Genomic DNA, 16,891 nt, shown 5'->3' on the forward strand with positions numbered 1-16,891 from the left:
TTGCCTCATTTCTTTAGCAAATAGAATTTTACTATTTGTATCACCAAGCAAGTTCCTTATTCACTCTCAAACAGTGTCAAGCCAGATGATAATCACAGCCCTATTGAAGTGCTATGCTAGAAGACAAACCCATTTAATATTATTTAAGATTACATTATTCCTGCTTTTGCTTCTCTCTCAACTTTTAACACTTCTTTTCAGATGAAGAGACTGAAGAAATTTTTCATATTTTTCACCTAGACCTTTTGCAGTCGCTTCTTTATGTGCAGGTCTGTACACAGTGTGCAGGGTTTCTCAGAGCCATCCATGTTTCCACCACTGGATTAATAGATGCAATTCAAACTTCAAAGCTGCATATAGCAGAGGAAAGTGCCTTTCCTAGTGATATGGCAAATCCTGGAGGTTTCAAATATCTAAGATTTTGTACTGCCTTTTTTTTAAAACTGTCCTGAAGAGGTTCCAAACCACCTGAGACAGAAGCCCAGTCTCCATGTCTAACCACTGTGCAACTCTTACTAACATATTTTAATTGAAGCATTAAAGGATAATAAAGACACAATTCAGAAATCCCTTAAATTTATTCTTTAATTCACGCCAAATTAAAGTTACTGGAAAATTATGAGGAAAATCCAGATTTAATTATGTTTTCCTTCAAATATATTTCTGTTCTGAATTCAGATAAGAGCAGAGTATCAAGGCTATTCTGATAAGTAAATGCTGACCATCACATTCAAGGCTATAAAAATGTGAGGGCTGATGTTGATGACCACTTTACTTTTATGGCTTCTCAAGGACATTGACAAAAAGCATAATGTTGGCTTGACAATAGGCTCCCAGTCAGAATAATTAGGACATGGTACTCATAGTGTTCAGACCATCCTGCTGAGAAATGGGGTGAAATGAAACTGAAATAAATAACATGCACTGGAGTTGGTCATTCAAAAATTCCCAAGAGATTTAGTAGAGACTGTTTCTGCCATCACCAAACTTCTTTTTGGGTTTGGTCCCAAAAGAGCCAAAATCTTCAAGTGTTTGGGACTTTCTTCACATGAACACTCTCCACTGGAAACTGTTGGAGCCTCCAGATAATTTACATCTTGCTTTAAAAACAGGACAGACTAATTTTAAGAGGAATGGAGGGCCCAATATGGCAACCAGACCCAACCCACAGGAAGGTGTGTTGAGCCCCTGTGACCCAGCTAAGGGACATGGCAAAGAAACTTCCCAGCCTGGTAGTGCCCACTGATTATTACCCTTTACTGGTTTTCCTGGTAGGCACTGATGAGGTCCCAACAAGAAGGCCTGCAGTCAAGAGAGACCTCAGGACCTTGGGACAACTGGTCAAGCAATCTGAAACCCAAGTTGTGCTCCCTTCTGACCTGCCAATTGCAGAGAATGATAGGACAAGAAACAGGAAAATCATACAGATGAACATCTGGCTGGAGGACTGGTGTTACCAGCAGAATTCATGGCGTTTTGATCTTAAGCTGGTTTATGTGACAAAACCTGCTGGCAACAGAGTCCACCTGTCTCAAAAGGGATAAAGGATCTTAGCTCAGGACTTAGCAGACCTAGTTGAGAGAGCTTTAATGTAGAGTTGAAGGGGGAAAAAGAGCTGTTGGGTGTTAAGTTTTCCTGTGGAATTTTTCCCCCCATAAGTTGCTAGGAGACTAAATACTGATGCTTAAAAGGGTGCTTGCCCCGTACAAAAGAAGTGGATCACTTAGTTTAGTGGGGGGAGGGAAAGGCGCCTGGGAGCTGAGGGTGGTGGTTTCACTGCTCTCGGTTTTCCAGGGAGGACGGTCGAGCGATGGCTAGCTGGGTGAAGTCCACGGTTGGCAGAGGAGTCCGGTCCTGGGAATTCTGTTGTCTGCTGGAGTGCCCGGGAGTTCAGAGCTCCTCACCTGCCCTGCTGGATTTTGGGTCAGCCCAGGTCCAGCCGCTGCGGCTTCTTCAGCACTGCTCACTTTGCCTGCGGGGACAACCCCCTGCCTGCTGGGGACAACCCACCATTTCCAGCCATCAGCCCCAAGTTTCCACCATTTCGGCTTGGTGCTCTTGGGGTCGCAAGAGCCCAGGACTTGTGAGACAAAGCCCCTCAGGGTTCTTGGTTCTGTTTATTATTATTATAATTACTGTTGTTGTTTGACTGTCCTGTTACATTTACTAGTAAAGGGCTGTTATTCCTTTCCTCATAGCTGTGACTGAAAAGGGTTTTTTTTAAATCTTCCAAATCATAATAACATGGAGGGAAGGGATTGGAATTCCCCATTGCTAGAGAGGCCCCACCTCTCCTTAGCAGATACCTGTCTTTTCAAACCAAGACAAGAGCATAGCCAGGCTCAAAAGAGGTAAGGTGTGGGAAGGGGAGGACTATAGCAACCATGCTAGTAGCAACAGGAAGTTTAAAAATTATCTTAACCAAGTACAAACAGCCAAAGACATACTGAACATGGAGCATGGGGACTATGGGGCATCCCTTTGTACACCTACTGAGATATTGACACAATCAAATACTTCTATAAATTGTCTGTACACCAACAGATGCAATATGGGGAGCAAACAGGAGGAGATAGAGATCTGTGTGCAGTTACAGAGCTTTGATACAATTTTGATTATGGATGTGTGGTGGGCTCACATAATTTAAATGTTGAAATGGAGGACACTGTTTAGGAGAAACAGACCAGGGAGGCACAGTGGTGGAATTGCCCTCTATGTGCAACACTTGCACTGTATCAAGCTCTGTCTTGGAGTGGACAATGTGCGAGACGAGAGCTTACGGATAAGGATAAAACACCTGTGGTGTCTCTCTCTCTCAGAGCCCCGGCTCCGCTTTTGCCTCAGCTAGCTTGAGAGACAAACCACAGTTGGAAAGATTTTTCCCTCAGGGTCCCAAAGATCTCAGAGTGGCTGGAACCTTCTCCTTTAGAGAGAGCAGGCGTCCGTCGATGACAAAAGGCAAGAGTCTGCCCTCAGTCCAGGGGGAATCACGGCTTTATTCAGCCTTTCTCCTATGGTCCTGTCCCTACAGGGTAAGGAGCCCCCAGTCCCTGTCCCCGTCCCAAGAGAGGGATCCACATGCTCTTCCTGGCTTTTGTCCAGGGGGAAGGGGCTAGAGGCAGGGACAAGCCACTACCTAATCAGGGATAAGGTGGGAGTGGAACAGAGTTGGATTAGATTCCAGTGTGGGAGAATGGGCAGAGAAAAGGGTCAGGGACAAATTTCAGGATGATACATTTTCCAGGGTGACCTAGGTTACAATATAAGACGTGCCCAAAGTATGTATTCTATCACCATCTACATGAGCTGTTGAAACTAGGTTGGGCAGTGTTTCCCTTGCCCCCTCCCTCCAGACTATCATCTGTTAATGGCCCATCAATGCCTTGCTGCATGACTCATAGATAACTCCCTCTGGGAGCTATCTGTGTTTGATGGGCAATTAAGGACCCATTGCAAGACTGATAAAATTATATCAGCCCATTGTGAGATGCTCCGCTCAGGGGGAGGAGCCAAGCATTCCCACCTGGATATAATCTGGGATTTGGGACAGCACAGGCAGCCTTACCCACTGGACTTCCAGAGGACAAGAGCTACCAGACCTTTCTGCGGGAACACTGCTTCAACAAGACCACTTCATCTGTACTGCTACCACCACAGTTTCAGGTTGTATTTGACTCTGTCAGTGATCTTTTGTATTACTGCATGTGTTTTATTTTATTTTATTTTACCTTTTTTCTCTCCTATTAAATTGTTTTTTCTGACTTGGAGTCTCTCACTCGTTTTTCCTTCAAGCCAGCACACAGGGGAATGGGCGGGGTACAGAAGAAACCATTACAAAACCCAATATAAAAATGAAACACAATATAAACCCAAATAATGCAAAACAACAAATACCAGACTAGTAATAGTGACATTGCTGTGGGTGTTTGCTACAGGACATCTGAGCCAGGAGGATGAAGTGGATAAGACCTTCTACAGACAGCTAGAAGCAGCTTTAAAGAAATAGGCATTGGTTCTTGTTGAAGTCTCTTAACTACCCACTGGACAAGCAACACAGCAAAACACAGTCTAAGTGGTTCTGGAAAACATTGATGACAACTTTCTGACACAGGTAGTGGAGAATACAAGAAGGAATGATGTCCTGCTTGACATTATACAAACAAACAGGGAAGGACTTGCTGGAGATGTGAAGGTTGGGAGCAGCCTTGGCTGGAGTGACCATGCGACTGTGAAGCTTAGTAATGGGCAAAGATGAAGCAGGCCAGCAGGTGATTGTCACCTTGGAATTCAGGACAAAAAATTTTGTCTCTTCAGGGATCTTCCAGGAAGAATTATACGGGAACAGACTCTGTAGGAAAGAGGTGTTTGAGAGAGCTGGTTGATATTCCAGGATCACTTCCTCTAGGCTCAAGAATGATGTCTCCCAATGACAAGAAATTAGGTAAAGGTGCAACAGAACTACATAAATGAATAAAGAGCCCCTGTCATTACTCAAGTATAAGCAGGAGATACACAAGAGCTTGAAGCATGATCACACCACTTAGAATCGATATAGAGGGATTTTCAGAATAAGTAGAAATGAGACAAGAAAGACCAAGGCCCATCTGGAATTAGAACTGGCCAAGGATGTGAAGGGCAATAAGAAAGACTTCTTCAAATAAATAAGTAACAAAAGGAAAAGAAAGGATAATGTGAGCCTGTTACTAAATGGAGGGAGGAACCTTGGTAACAGAAAATGGCAGATCAACCTCACTGAAAAGACCAGCCCTCAGGGGTCTCTGACACAGGAGAATTAGGGTAGAAAATGTTCGAAGGAAGACCTTCCCTTGCTCAAGGAGAACTGGGCTACAAAACACCAAGGCAAACCTGATAGCTACAAGACCAAGCCAAAAAAAGATCATTAAGGGACTGGAGCATCCCTTAGAAGGATAGCCTGAGGGACATGGGCCACACTAGTCTTAGAATGAGACAACTGCAATGGGACATTATCAATGTCTATAAGTATCTGAAAGGAAGGTGTGAAGAGACTGGAACCAGGTTCTTCTCAGTGGTGACAAGAAGCAAGACTGGAGGGAATGGACAGAAACTGATGCACAGGAAGTTCCACCAGCATATGAGGAAGAACTTCTTTACTGTATGCGTGACCACACACTGTAATAGATTGACCAGAGAGGGTGTGGAGTCTCCCTTGCAGAAGTTATTGAAGAACCATCTGGACATAATCCTTTGCTATGTACTCTACAATGACCCTGCTTGAGCAGGGAGGTTGAGCCAGATGATCCACAATGGTCCATTTCAACTTCCTTCTGCGTTTCTGTGATGCTGTGATGCTGTGACTGTTTATTACTGCAGAAACATACACAACACCACAGTCACGCTTACCATCACCACAATCTGAAAACATCCACAGTATTGCCAGGTGAAAGAAAAAAAGAATTGCAATTGCAACCTGAAAGTTGAAGTACAAACTTTTGCATGGCTTAGCCAGACTAACAAAAAAGCAGCAACAAGCTAGTCGCTTTTCAGAACAAGAGCAGGCTCCTACCAAAAGCAGCTCCTACCAAAAAGGAAATCAAACTCATTTCTTCATCCATACATAACACAGCATTTGTAGTCCAAATTAGTTTTTTTTATCACTCTGCTTAGTCATGACAAGTTCGGTTCAGCAGTTGTTGTAAAATAGCTTAGTCTTTACACCTGCACATTCCTTGAGTATTCCCATGAAAATCAACATGCTGTTGCAGTTTGCAGGGCTTAACGAGATGCTCCAATGACTTTCACAAAACCACAAGATGTAAATTACAGGGCCATTTCTGTTCTGGGGTGTGGATCACACAATTCTTGCAATTAGTAGCAGATAAGCATTTCTGTCTTCATTAAAGACAGAAGTGGAGAAGTCTTTAGTCACTACACCACTAGAATTTGTATAAATGTTATTAGCTGAGAAAACATCCAGGAAAATTACCAGCTCATGTAGAACTCAATTATAGCAGTATCTGTTTTGATAGTGCAAGGGGGGAAAAAAAGCCTGGAATTTTAAACCAGCCTTCGGCAGACAAAGACATCAGAATAGATAGATTCCATGTACAGAACTGTTGAAATGCTGTCAGCATTGTTCACTTAAAATTTTACCTTGTTTTTCATTAAAAATCAAAGTGTTATCTGCAGTGAATTTTCCCAGGAAGAACAAGAATCCAGGAAAGAACCACTCTCATCCTATCCACTTATTACTACTAACATGCCAGACTCTGAAAACCAGCCTGATAAGACAATGGTCTGTGGTGGCGCGAGAATTGTTTTATTAGGTTTTTATAAGAAGTTTATGTTATGGTTCATTTCTCTGTATCCCCAATTCTGTAACCCTTTTGTGTTTTCTGTATAATAAGGTGTTTTGTGTCAATCATCCCACCCCCGACCTATCCTTGTCCATCCCCTCTGCCCCCCCCCGCTCAGGGGCAGCCTGCCTATCACTTTGGGGTCCCTCCCAGATTGTGAAATCTCAGGGAGAGGGCTTCAGGTGATAGGTCCCTTGGGGGGAATTCCTTTGGCTCTGGATTTTAGTGGTCCGAGGCTTGGGGGTGGGCACACCTTGTTACCCCCTGAATCCCCTGATTTGTTGTCTTGTTGTAAACTGCCCCCCGAACCCCTCCCCCGCTTATAAGGTGGAGGAGGGAGATTCTCGCTCTCTCGCTTGCTGGCCCCCCTGGCCTGAGGTTTGGACCAGCTGCGGACTTCCCGCAGCTGCGCCTGAATAAACATCTTTTAACCTGCAAAGCTGAAAGCCATCCTTTTCTTCTACTGCTGCTGCTGTCACGACACTACTTGGTCCAGCTGCTGCTGAGAAGCCGAACCAGCAGGTAAAAATAACCTGCGTGCCTATCCGAACTGGGAACATCTTGTAGCTGTGCTGACCAGAGCTAGCCGGAGGTCAGCATCTGCCCAGTGCGGGGACGGAAACAGCAACAAGAATGGTCTACAGGCCTAGAATGTAGAACTAGATCAACAGGTCCAAAGAGCACTGTCTGTACTGCATGAAGCATTGTTTCTGACAACAAACTTAAAACAACAGAAATATTTTTTCCTCTTTTAAAAATAGTTTGTATTAAACAAGATAGGAATTAAAATAAGCTGAAAGCTCCGTTTATGTAAATATTAGTCATCAGGTTCCAAAGTCTGAATTTTAATTACATGCACCACTAAATCTGTATGTGCTGCACAGCAGCTCAGAAATAAATTACTTTTTTATATTAAGAGCAATAACCTGAGAAATACACAATTATTTTAACTGCAGCACTTCTATTATGTTCAGACAATTGTTATATATCCTCTCTGAAGATATGATTATAGATAGATGAGGGGGAATGTGGATTTAAATATTCTATGAATCATAATGATTAGCAATAAGTAGTTATATTGATACATTAGCATTAAAAAAGTTTTCTGACCAGGCATTTAAAGCCCAGATCCTGGTCAAAATCCTGCTCTCGTGAGAAAACAAAGCACTTCTGTACCATAATTATTCCCAAAATCTGCTTGAGGGAGAAGAAAGTAAAACCACAATACAAAAAATCCACACCATGTCTTTGGAAATGGATATACCAAATCTTACTCCTGAGATCTTAGGATCAGATTTAGTAACCTAGATGCATCTATAATGTACTGTTGTGCATGTACCCACTTATACACCCACACAATCAGGCATATCTTTGAGTATGGTCAAAGATATAATCCACAATAAATTTATATCCACCTGAGACATTTTACAAAGCCTTTGTGAAGCATAACATGTGCAGGTACGTATATAACAAATGGAAGTTTCTCCTTGAGAATCCTTTCCTCAGCAGGAGAACAATTATTTTTCCACATGATGAAAATCTAACATCATCTATTGGAGCATTTAAAATAATAATAATAATAATAATAATAATAATAATAATAATAATAATAATAATAATAATAATCTTTAAAATCATGAATCACTAGATGGATGAAATTGAAGAAAGCAGATATACTAGGCAAAACCTACAGTCAATTGCTTCTTACTCTTCTCTGTGGTGGTGCTCACTGAAACATGTATCAAGTATTTTAATGTGTGATTCCTTTTTAAACTAACACACACACAAAGGAAGCCCAAATACTTATTTCTAATTAAGGCTTATTTTCCATTTTTGGTCTTAACACTTGGAAGCCAGCCTATCAAAATACATTCTTAGTCATGCTGTCCTGTGGTTATGGAGATGGCATGGCACTCAGCATGGATCTGACGACATTTTCAGAAGAGGTTCTCACATAAGTTTTCAGCTTAATGTGAAAACAGTGATAAATCTTTTAGCTTAGAGTGCAGTATCCATGTAGAAACTGCACAAAGAACTTCTTCACCTGTCATTTAATTTAAGTAAATTCCATCCCTAAGTTTTCATCTCAAAATAGGCAAGACAACAGGGCAAACAAAATGTATTTGTTGGGAGGAAAAAATACTTGTATAGTCTATTACCAGTGTTTTAAAGAAAACAGAGTTAAATCAGTAGAAATCAAACTGATAGACTTTCTGATGTGGAAAAGAGGGAAGAGGCTTTATAGTTGTTGTGGGTTGAGTTTTTTCTTTCCTTTTTCTTTACTTGTTACCAGTGGAGATTTGATTTGTGGTTTTTTTGTGGGTTTTTTTTTTTTTTTTTTTTTCTTTTTTCTCCCCATTGTGTTGCTAAGGAGCACTGATGGCTGGGTGCTTGAGACGGTGGGGAGGCGGAAACACTCTATGTGAACCTTCAGAGAAGAGTGGTGCAGCTGCGGCTTGGGGATAGGAACTAACTGCTGCTGCAGAAGTCCAGCTCAGTCCCCTTTCTTCTGGTGTAGGGTGAGCCTCTGCCCCCGGGAGCAGCAACTGAACTGGGACCTTGTTATCTCTTGCCCCCTGCTGCTTCTTCGGCACTGCTCTGAGTTTTTTCGCTACTCTGTAGCCTGCACCACCTCCTCCCAACACCTTCTGCGTCTTCAGCCACAGCTCCGGAATCCCTCATGCATTTCTTCCATCCCTTCCAGTCTCGGACAAAGCCACCATCACCCCGTGCTCCCCGAGCCCGCCCCACAGCGCCCTCTGTAGCCGGATGGGAATCATCGCACCTGCCCTGCCCACCAGGAGCCTGCCAGCGCCCCTGCTGGCTGTTACTGTAACTGCACCAAAGGGGAAAGTGTGGTCAGAGAAGCTATTACTGGGTTCCGGGTTCTGTTTATTATTAATGTTGTAGTAGTTGTTTGTTTGCCCTGCTATACATACTACTAAAGAAATGTTATTCCTATCCCCATATCTTTGCCTGAGACCCCCCTTAATTTTCAAAATGATAATAAATCGGGGGGGGGGGGGGGGGGGGGAGGTGAATTCTCCATTCCAAGGGAGGCCAGGCCCTCCCTAGCAGACAGCTGTCTTTTCCAAACCAAGACAGTAATTTTCCCTGATTTGACAAGACTTATTAGTGGCTAATTGTGGTTTAACCCCAGCTGACAACTTAAGTACTACACAGATGCTCACTCACTCTTCATACTTAACCCTTTAGTGGGATGGGCAGGAGAATTATAATAAAGGTAAAAGTTGTGGATTGAGATAAGAACACTTTAATGATTGAAGCAAGATGTAATAATAATAAAACTAAAAGAAGAGCAATAAATAAAGAAATAACCCAAGAGAAATAAGGAATGCCATTTCTCGTCACCAATGGACTGATGTCAAACCCATTACCAAGCAGTGATCAGCATCTCCTGGCTAACTCCTTCCAGTTTAAATATTGAGCATGATGCTCTATGGTGTGTAATATCCATTTGTCCAGTTTGTCCTGGCTCTGCTCCTTCACAGGTTCTTGTGGACCTTCTCTTTGTCAGAGCATGAGAAACTGAGAAGTGCTTGTTCTAAAGGAAGCTCTACCTAGCAACAATTAAAAAAACAGTGTGTTATCAAAGTCGTTCTCATACTAAATCCAAAACACAGCACTGTACCAGCTACTAAGAAGAAAATTAACTCTATCCCAGCCAAAACCAGTACAGGTTCAAGTGTAATTCACACCAAATGTAAGAAAGTTGTCTTGAGAAAATGTCCTGTTATCAGAAGATAACTGATTCTCTTCTAGGGTGAATTCTCTCAGCAAAGATACCTTATCCCTTGCATTTGATAAGTTTTTAACAAAATGCCTTAGGATTCACCCTTCGTCATTTGCAAGGGAGACACACATTTAAGAAACCAGAGATTTTGAATGTTGAAGCTTATACAGGACTTTAGTTACATCACCTGCCCTCTGAAGATATCCCAGCTAAAAGCTTGTTCTCATATTAGCTGCCAAGATAATGTCAATCACTAACAATTTTGCTCTTTCTATCTCTTTCCTCCTTACCTCCCACTCCTCCCCAATGTCTGACTGCTAAATCAAAGAGAAGGATTAAAATAACTCATTATCAATTCAAAGTAAATTTGAGACACAGCTAAGACATAGGAGGTCTGAATTAGTCATGGAAATATTTCATCTTAAGGCAATTTAAATGACCAGATTTCTGTAATTACTTAGTACTGAAAATTGCCAAGAAGTTGCTATAGTTCATACCCTATAAATGTTTGATGGAAAAAATCAATGAACTACCTATCCACTTATATGAGGAAGAGCTGTGTGAGTGACTCACACTGCAAGATTGACCATAGAGGGTGTGGAGTCTCCCTTGTATAAGATCCATCTTGGACACAATCCACCACCATGTACTCTAAGATGACCCTCTGTGAGCAGGGAGGTTGGGCCAGATGACCCACAATGGTTCCTTTCAACTTTATTCACTCTGTAATAATGTCCTTACTCAGACAATCATCTTTGAGAGAGCACTTGATGCCTCATTCCAATAAATATGTCTTTAGTATGCCTAAAAGCGCTAAAAGATGAAAGTAATCACAGCACTGAGTTTTCCTCACAGTAAATAAATGCCAAAACTTAAAGATTACTTAGAATGAGACTTGCAAGGCAATAATATTTCAAAATTGACAGTGGATTGATTTAACCTATAGGGGTGTCAGCATAAGCAATCCTGATGATGACCAACTAAATTTGTGGGGGAAATACACATTTCCACTAATTTTGTAAGTAACACCATTTACATTTATGTTTTCATCTCTTGTGCCCCCACTAGCACAAATACATTTCTCCAAGAACATATTAACTAAATGCTGAAGCAAACTGGAACTAAGGAGCATATACATAGATGAGAAAGAATAAAAAATGAGGAAAGAGATGGAAAAGACCTCTGCTTTTGAGTTTCCTGCCTGTGATATGTAATATAAAGTTAATTTGTGTTCGGTCTGAATTAAACTTTGTAAAATATAAAATGTACTTGGGATTTGAAAAGTGGAATGTGAGTGGGGACACGGAAGATTGAGAAACAGGGCAGGTTTTCTGTTGGGAAACCATCAGAACACTCATTTACCCAGTGAATGGAAAGAGTGACCAGATAAGACGTGTCCCCCCCAGAATTGAACCTGCTAACGATGCAGTGATCAACACCAGATAGGTATCTTATCTGCTCCAGGCAAGTTTTACATCTCTAAACACCACTCCGGAGTAAGTGTTCCACCCCAGGAAATCTATTCAACTGACCGGAGACAGGGACATGAATATCTGATGAAGCAAAAAGGGACACGAGAAGCAAGGTAGCTCTTCATCCTTAGCGAAAGACTGTATAAAAGCCAGAAGTGAGACACACTTTGTGAACGGGGTAGATTCGGAGTGATCAGAATCCGTTTCTGTGTTCAGCCAGTGCCGAAACCCGGGGTTCGACACTGTTCCTTTTAATTGTGGCTGTTAGAGACTGAGTTTAAGTCTCGAAATAAAACTCTATATTTTGATTCACGAAATTGGGCTTGATCATTTATTACACTGCCCTATTGTCTGAAGTAGGAAATATAAAATCCTTCTGAAGATTAGGGAGGTCTTGATATTCTGGCCATGTGGTTTGTATCAGATGTCAACCTTTCTTAATCAGAGTACAATCTTTTTTGAAGAAAGCACATTAGTATTTTGCAGGGCCCATTAGAATGCTTTTTCAGGGCCAAAGTAGTATTTCAAAGACCTTTTGGTTACATTTCCTTCTGAGACATACTACTTCTTTAGCATAAGTACATTTGAAGTAGAATGAGTTACACACAGTTATAATATTGTGTGGATTTAGTCTTAACTTCACTTGCTTAGCCTGAGTAGCTTGATTTGGCGAAGCTTTAGGCCACAAGCTGTGAAGTTACATCTAGATATGCTTTTGGCATGGATAGTTAATATTCTGTGGTATTTTTCTAGTAACTGCTATAGTGCTGTGTCTTGGCTTTAGTATGAGAAGAATACAGATAATACAATGTTTTGGTTGTTGCTAAGTAATGTTTATCCTACATCTAGGGCTTTTTTCATTTCCTAAGCTCTTCCAGCAACCAGGTGCACCAGAATCACAAACTGGAAGATAAGGAGACTAGAGCCACCAGGAGAAGATGCAGCTTGACAAGTTATGAAGAGTTAATGGCCTGCCTGCAAGGACCTTTGAGAAATAATACAATGTTAGAAGACCCCCAAACAAAAATCACTACTGGACTGAGAAGTGCATTCAAGGCACATGAAGAGCATGCGAGGGGCAGGTGTGGAAGTCATAAGGGTAAATTTTCCATAGATTTCTATGTTCTGAGTACTCTCTGGAGGCATCCAGTTTGAGTTGACCTGATGCAGGAAACATACTGTGGAGTCTGAAGAAGGAAGAAGCACACCTGAGAGTGTGTGTGGGAGCAAGGAATCAAAAGAGGCACATGCAGTTCTATGGAGTTGCCTGCTGTGAAGGGCCTTACAGTTTTAGTCTGGGGTGGCATGTGTATGTAACTCCCTGAAGGGTGTGAGAATGCTTGAGCATTGTCTTCTCCTTTAACATTTCCTTTCCTACTTTGTACTTTATGTGAAGCATTAACAGATATTTAGGAGGAAGAAATCCATTCATCCACGATGGATAGATAAAATATCGGGACTCTTTTTTCTTGGCTTATCTAAAATAAGGTCACTGTAAAAGAAGCACTTGCATCTTAATAGAAAATTAAACTGTACAATTAACCAACATGCAGCTAAATTAAAAGAGCAACACATACAATTCTGTGTTACTAATGGAGTAAAAATGCATGACAGTGGACTCTAATGGAGGGGAAATTTATGCCATGTAAACTAATGCAGATTATTTATCTGACAAATTTTGTGATAATAAATTGGACTTTAGTGAGTCTTTAGAGCCTTCACTAGCTGAGTTCACCCAAGAGCATGAACCTAACCTAGAGGGAAATGCCAAGGGCGACTTGAAATGCTCCATTCCCTTTTATGTTCCAGGAAGCTGAAGGTGCTGAGTATTTCCTAGAAACATATGAGAGCCCATAGCTGGCAGTCTTCAGGACAACTGGGAGTCTCAACAGTGAAATGAAACATGACTGAAGTCTCAGGTGCTCAGAAAAAAGAAAAAAAGAAAAAAGAAAAAAAGAAAAAGCAGCAAAACCAGCTCAGGATCTGGGAATTACTCAGAGTTTTGGCTTCCTGTCTAGTTCTTCCTCTTGCTGACTACCTCTCTGGTCACTACACATGGTAAGCTATCTGCTGTTTACTTACTAAAGGGAACTAGACAGCAGAATGATAAAATTACTTGAGTTCAGTTTAAATATCCCACTTCTCTGGTATTGCTGTGATTAATCTACATCACATTCAGTAGTTCAGATGCAGTTCGGGTTGGGACTAATGAAGTTAGGGTTGTCTAGATAGCTGTGAAACTTCCAAGTTTATAAGGAAAATCATACCAATATATTATTGTTACAAAAGCATTCAAGTCAACTCAATCAACAGAATGATCAAAGTAAAAGTCACTGTCTGTCATTTCTAATTACACTTTTAGGATGGCTCAGATTTTACCTCAGCTCTTTCTCATTACATTTTCTTACATATCTGATTTATTTTCTTACACATATTGATTTTCCTTCCCAACCAGTCTGCATTCAGAGGAAACAGTTTCTTTACACTCACTGCAAGGTACAAAGGACAGCAGTGTTTCTCCTATATAGTTGCTGCTAGTACAATTTAGGCATTCTTATGTGATAACATCCCCAAACAGAAACAAAAGGAAGATGTAAAAGCAAGCAATAGATAATTTCAGTTCAGCTGTCAGACACCCTCAGATCTCAGTGATGTAGGAAGCACTAAGATTGTTTTGGAAAAACATATTAAAGGCAAAAAGAAAACCTACAACAGATGAACATGAGAAATGAAAGTGGAAACATGAGCCAAGTTACCAGTTTATGCACATTGCTGGAATTACCAGCTCAACAGATGTTACTTAAAACCAGACTTTAAGTGAACTGCTGTCCTATCCCTTCTTTTTGTTGCATGTTACACTTTTGCACCAGGTGGTCCTATGTGCAATTTTCCATTTAGCATCATACTTAATCACTCAGCAGGTGGAAAATTCAAGGCAGAACCTCACTTGTTGTCTAGGTTTCTGTAGGTGCTGCCAGTGTGTGGTTCCTAGACATAAATAACAGTTAGCCCATCATGCTACAGAGCCCTCTGGACCAACAGTCAGCACCCATTGGGCAAGGTTATCAGGAGTCACTGCTCAGGAGTTGCCATATGCCAGTCCCTGGAGTGGGCTCTTGGCCTCTGCAGAGCTCACATCATTTTAGACATCAGAAGGTTATGAAAGCCCATTTGCAAAATCTTTGCAAGGATGCACACCATCAGGCAGACAGCTGACATGTTTAAAAGTAAGAGAAAAAAACAACCAGAAAGTTCAAAATCCCACAGGACACAAAACTTAGCCCTGTATGTTTAAACAAACTGACATATTGTATTCTATGTACGCCATCAATACAAGAATATATCTGACTTAGAGAACATACTTACATCTCTCTTCTGAAGCTTACAGAAAGTCTCCCATAGAAAAGAGTTGCTGAATACAAGCCTTGCTAATGTCACAGTTATGCACACAGAAAAAAATACCTAAATAATACATAGTACTCAATGCAATACATTAACAATGCAAGCAGTCCAAGGCATTCACAAACAGTGCAATCATTCATTCTGGAATCAATCTTCTTGTAGCAGCTGAAGACCTGTGGCCAGAGAAATGCTCATATTTAATTAACAATCAAGGTAAATGGGGAGAAAATAGAGTGGCAAACAAAACTATAGTGTCAGCCCCATATTTAGGAAAAAACCCAAACTGGGAGCATATTTACCTTCTCCCTCTTCTTGTATCTCACATTATCCAATGCTCTCTTACACAGATCAGCACAGAAATCTCCAAATCAGTATTTTTCACTAAATTCTCATAGCTTAAACTCACCTTATCTGTAACTCAAGCCACCACACTTCAGTTTCTTGTGGCTATGACACACAAGCACACATATAGCCTGTTCTGTCATTGATGCATTAGAGCAATAATTTTCAGAAAAGGGTAATACCAAACAGGAGTGGTGCCTATCAAAGCATCACATTGGCTTATCTGTCAGCATGCTCAAGGGTTCCAAAGCAAGAAAATTTATCAAAGACCCCCATTGAGCCTGCCTCCTACAAGGATGGAGTAAGATAACTACACCTGGAGGCTGTAATACGGACTCTTAATCAACAGGATTCAAATTTTCCTTCAGTCTACTGCAATGGCACAGATTATTAGCAAGTCTACAAGCCTGCAATTCATTTTGTTATTACAGCATAAGCAAACAATACAAGTTAGAACCAGAAGATCTTGCAGAAGAAAAGGTGTTATGTTTATTAGGATTTCACCTTCAATGACAAATATTTCTGTCCTTACTCAGAGAGAGCTCCCATTAACATCAGAGGGGAGGACTCCTATTAGGAGCAAAGGAGATTGGGAGCAGCAGCAGCACAAAATGGTCCTTCAAAGGGGGAACAATCACTAGAATGGCATTTCCCTGGGAAAAAAGAAGAAAAACCACCAACCTGGTAACAGAAAAATCCTCTTTCAAACCCCTAACAAAAAGAGAAAGGTGATGCACAAATACTTTCCAGTCCACTATGATTTAATCTTACCTCTGTGATGTTTTCTTATATTTTCTCCTGCAGGAAAAGAACAAAATACAACCGAGATGAGAAGGCTTCACAGGCAAGGAGGAAAAAGGAGAGGGTCAGAAATCAGGAACAATTCAGTGAAGGAATTTCTGCCATAAGATTGTCCCAAACCTGATGTAGCCATTCCCTTCTAGTAACCTCAGCGGTAGTTGCCACTAAATTCAGGAGAAAAAATTGTATTTGCTTGTAGGCACATACTGTCCTTTCTTGTGAGAAAGAGTTGTTGCAACTAGGAAAAAATTATTTATTATTCTCAATTACTTGGCAGGAAGTCCAAGTGTCAGAAACATACTTGTACTTACTAGTTGTAATGTTTACATCTCTCATCCAACAGATAAGTAAGATAAGATCTCTGAAGTTTCCATTAACATGTAGTGATGAAATGTATCCAGCCATATTATCTGTGGTCACTCAGTGGAAAACCCCAGTGGTTTTAGAGCAGTCTCTCTGTAAAAAGGAAGTCTAGATCCTAGCAAGCACTCTACTCCAACAAATTGCAGATAACACACCACAGAGCTTCACTTCGATGCACCCTGTCTAGAGACCTTACAGACCTTAACCCAGGACTAGGAATGGCAAGAGCACATAAGCATACAGGACTTCTCCTTTACCCAAATACTTACAACACATCGATTACAACAAAGGCTGTAAACCTCTTACTGATCTTAATATGGTGGATTTTATCTTCAACAGCAGACAATGACACAGGCTGCTGTGGGAGATTAGGGACAGGCGGTCGGAAGATATCCGTTGTACGGGCAGACAGAACCCCTCCC

General features: G+C 41.2%; 1 protein-coding gene across 1 annotated transcript in view; it reads right to left on the bottom strand.

Annotated features, from left to right (window-relative positions):
- Nucleotides 1-16,891, bottom strand: part of PDE1C (phosphodiesterase 1C) — a 301,936-nt gene that overhangs the window by 161,327 nt on the left and 123,718 nt on the right. Inside the window, exon 3 of the mRNA XM_058422827.1 lies at nucleotides 16,077-16,103. Within this exon, the coding sequence (XP_058278810.1) occupies nucleotides 16,077-16,103 (27 nt within the window). The remainder of the gene's footprint in view (nucleotides 1-16,076; nucleotides 16,104-16,891) is intronic.

The sequence above is a fragment of the Hirundo rustica genome, chromosome 1, assembly GCF_015227805.2.
Source record: "Hirundo rustica isolate bHirRus1 chromosome 1, bHirRus1.pri.v3, whole genome shotgun sequence".
Taxonomy (NCBI): domain Eukaryota; kingdom Metazoa; phylum Chordata; class Aves; order Passeriformes; family Hirundinidae; genus Hirundo; species Hirundo rustica.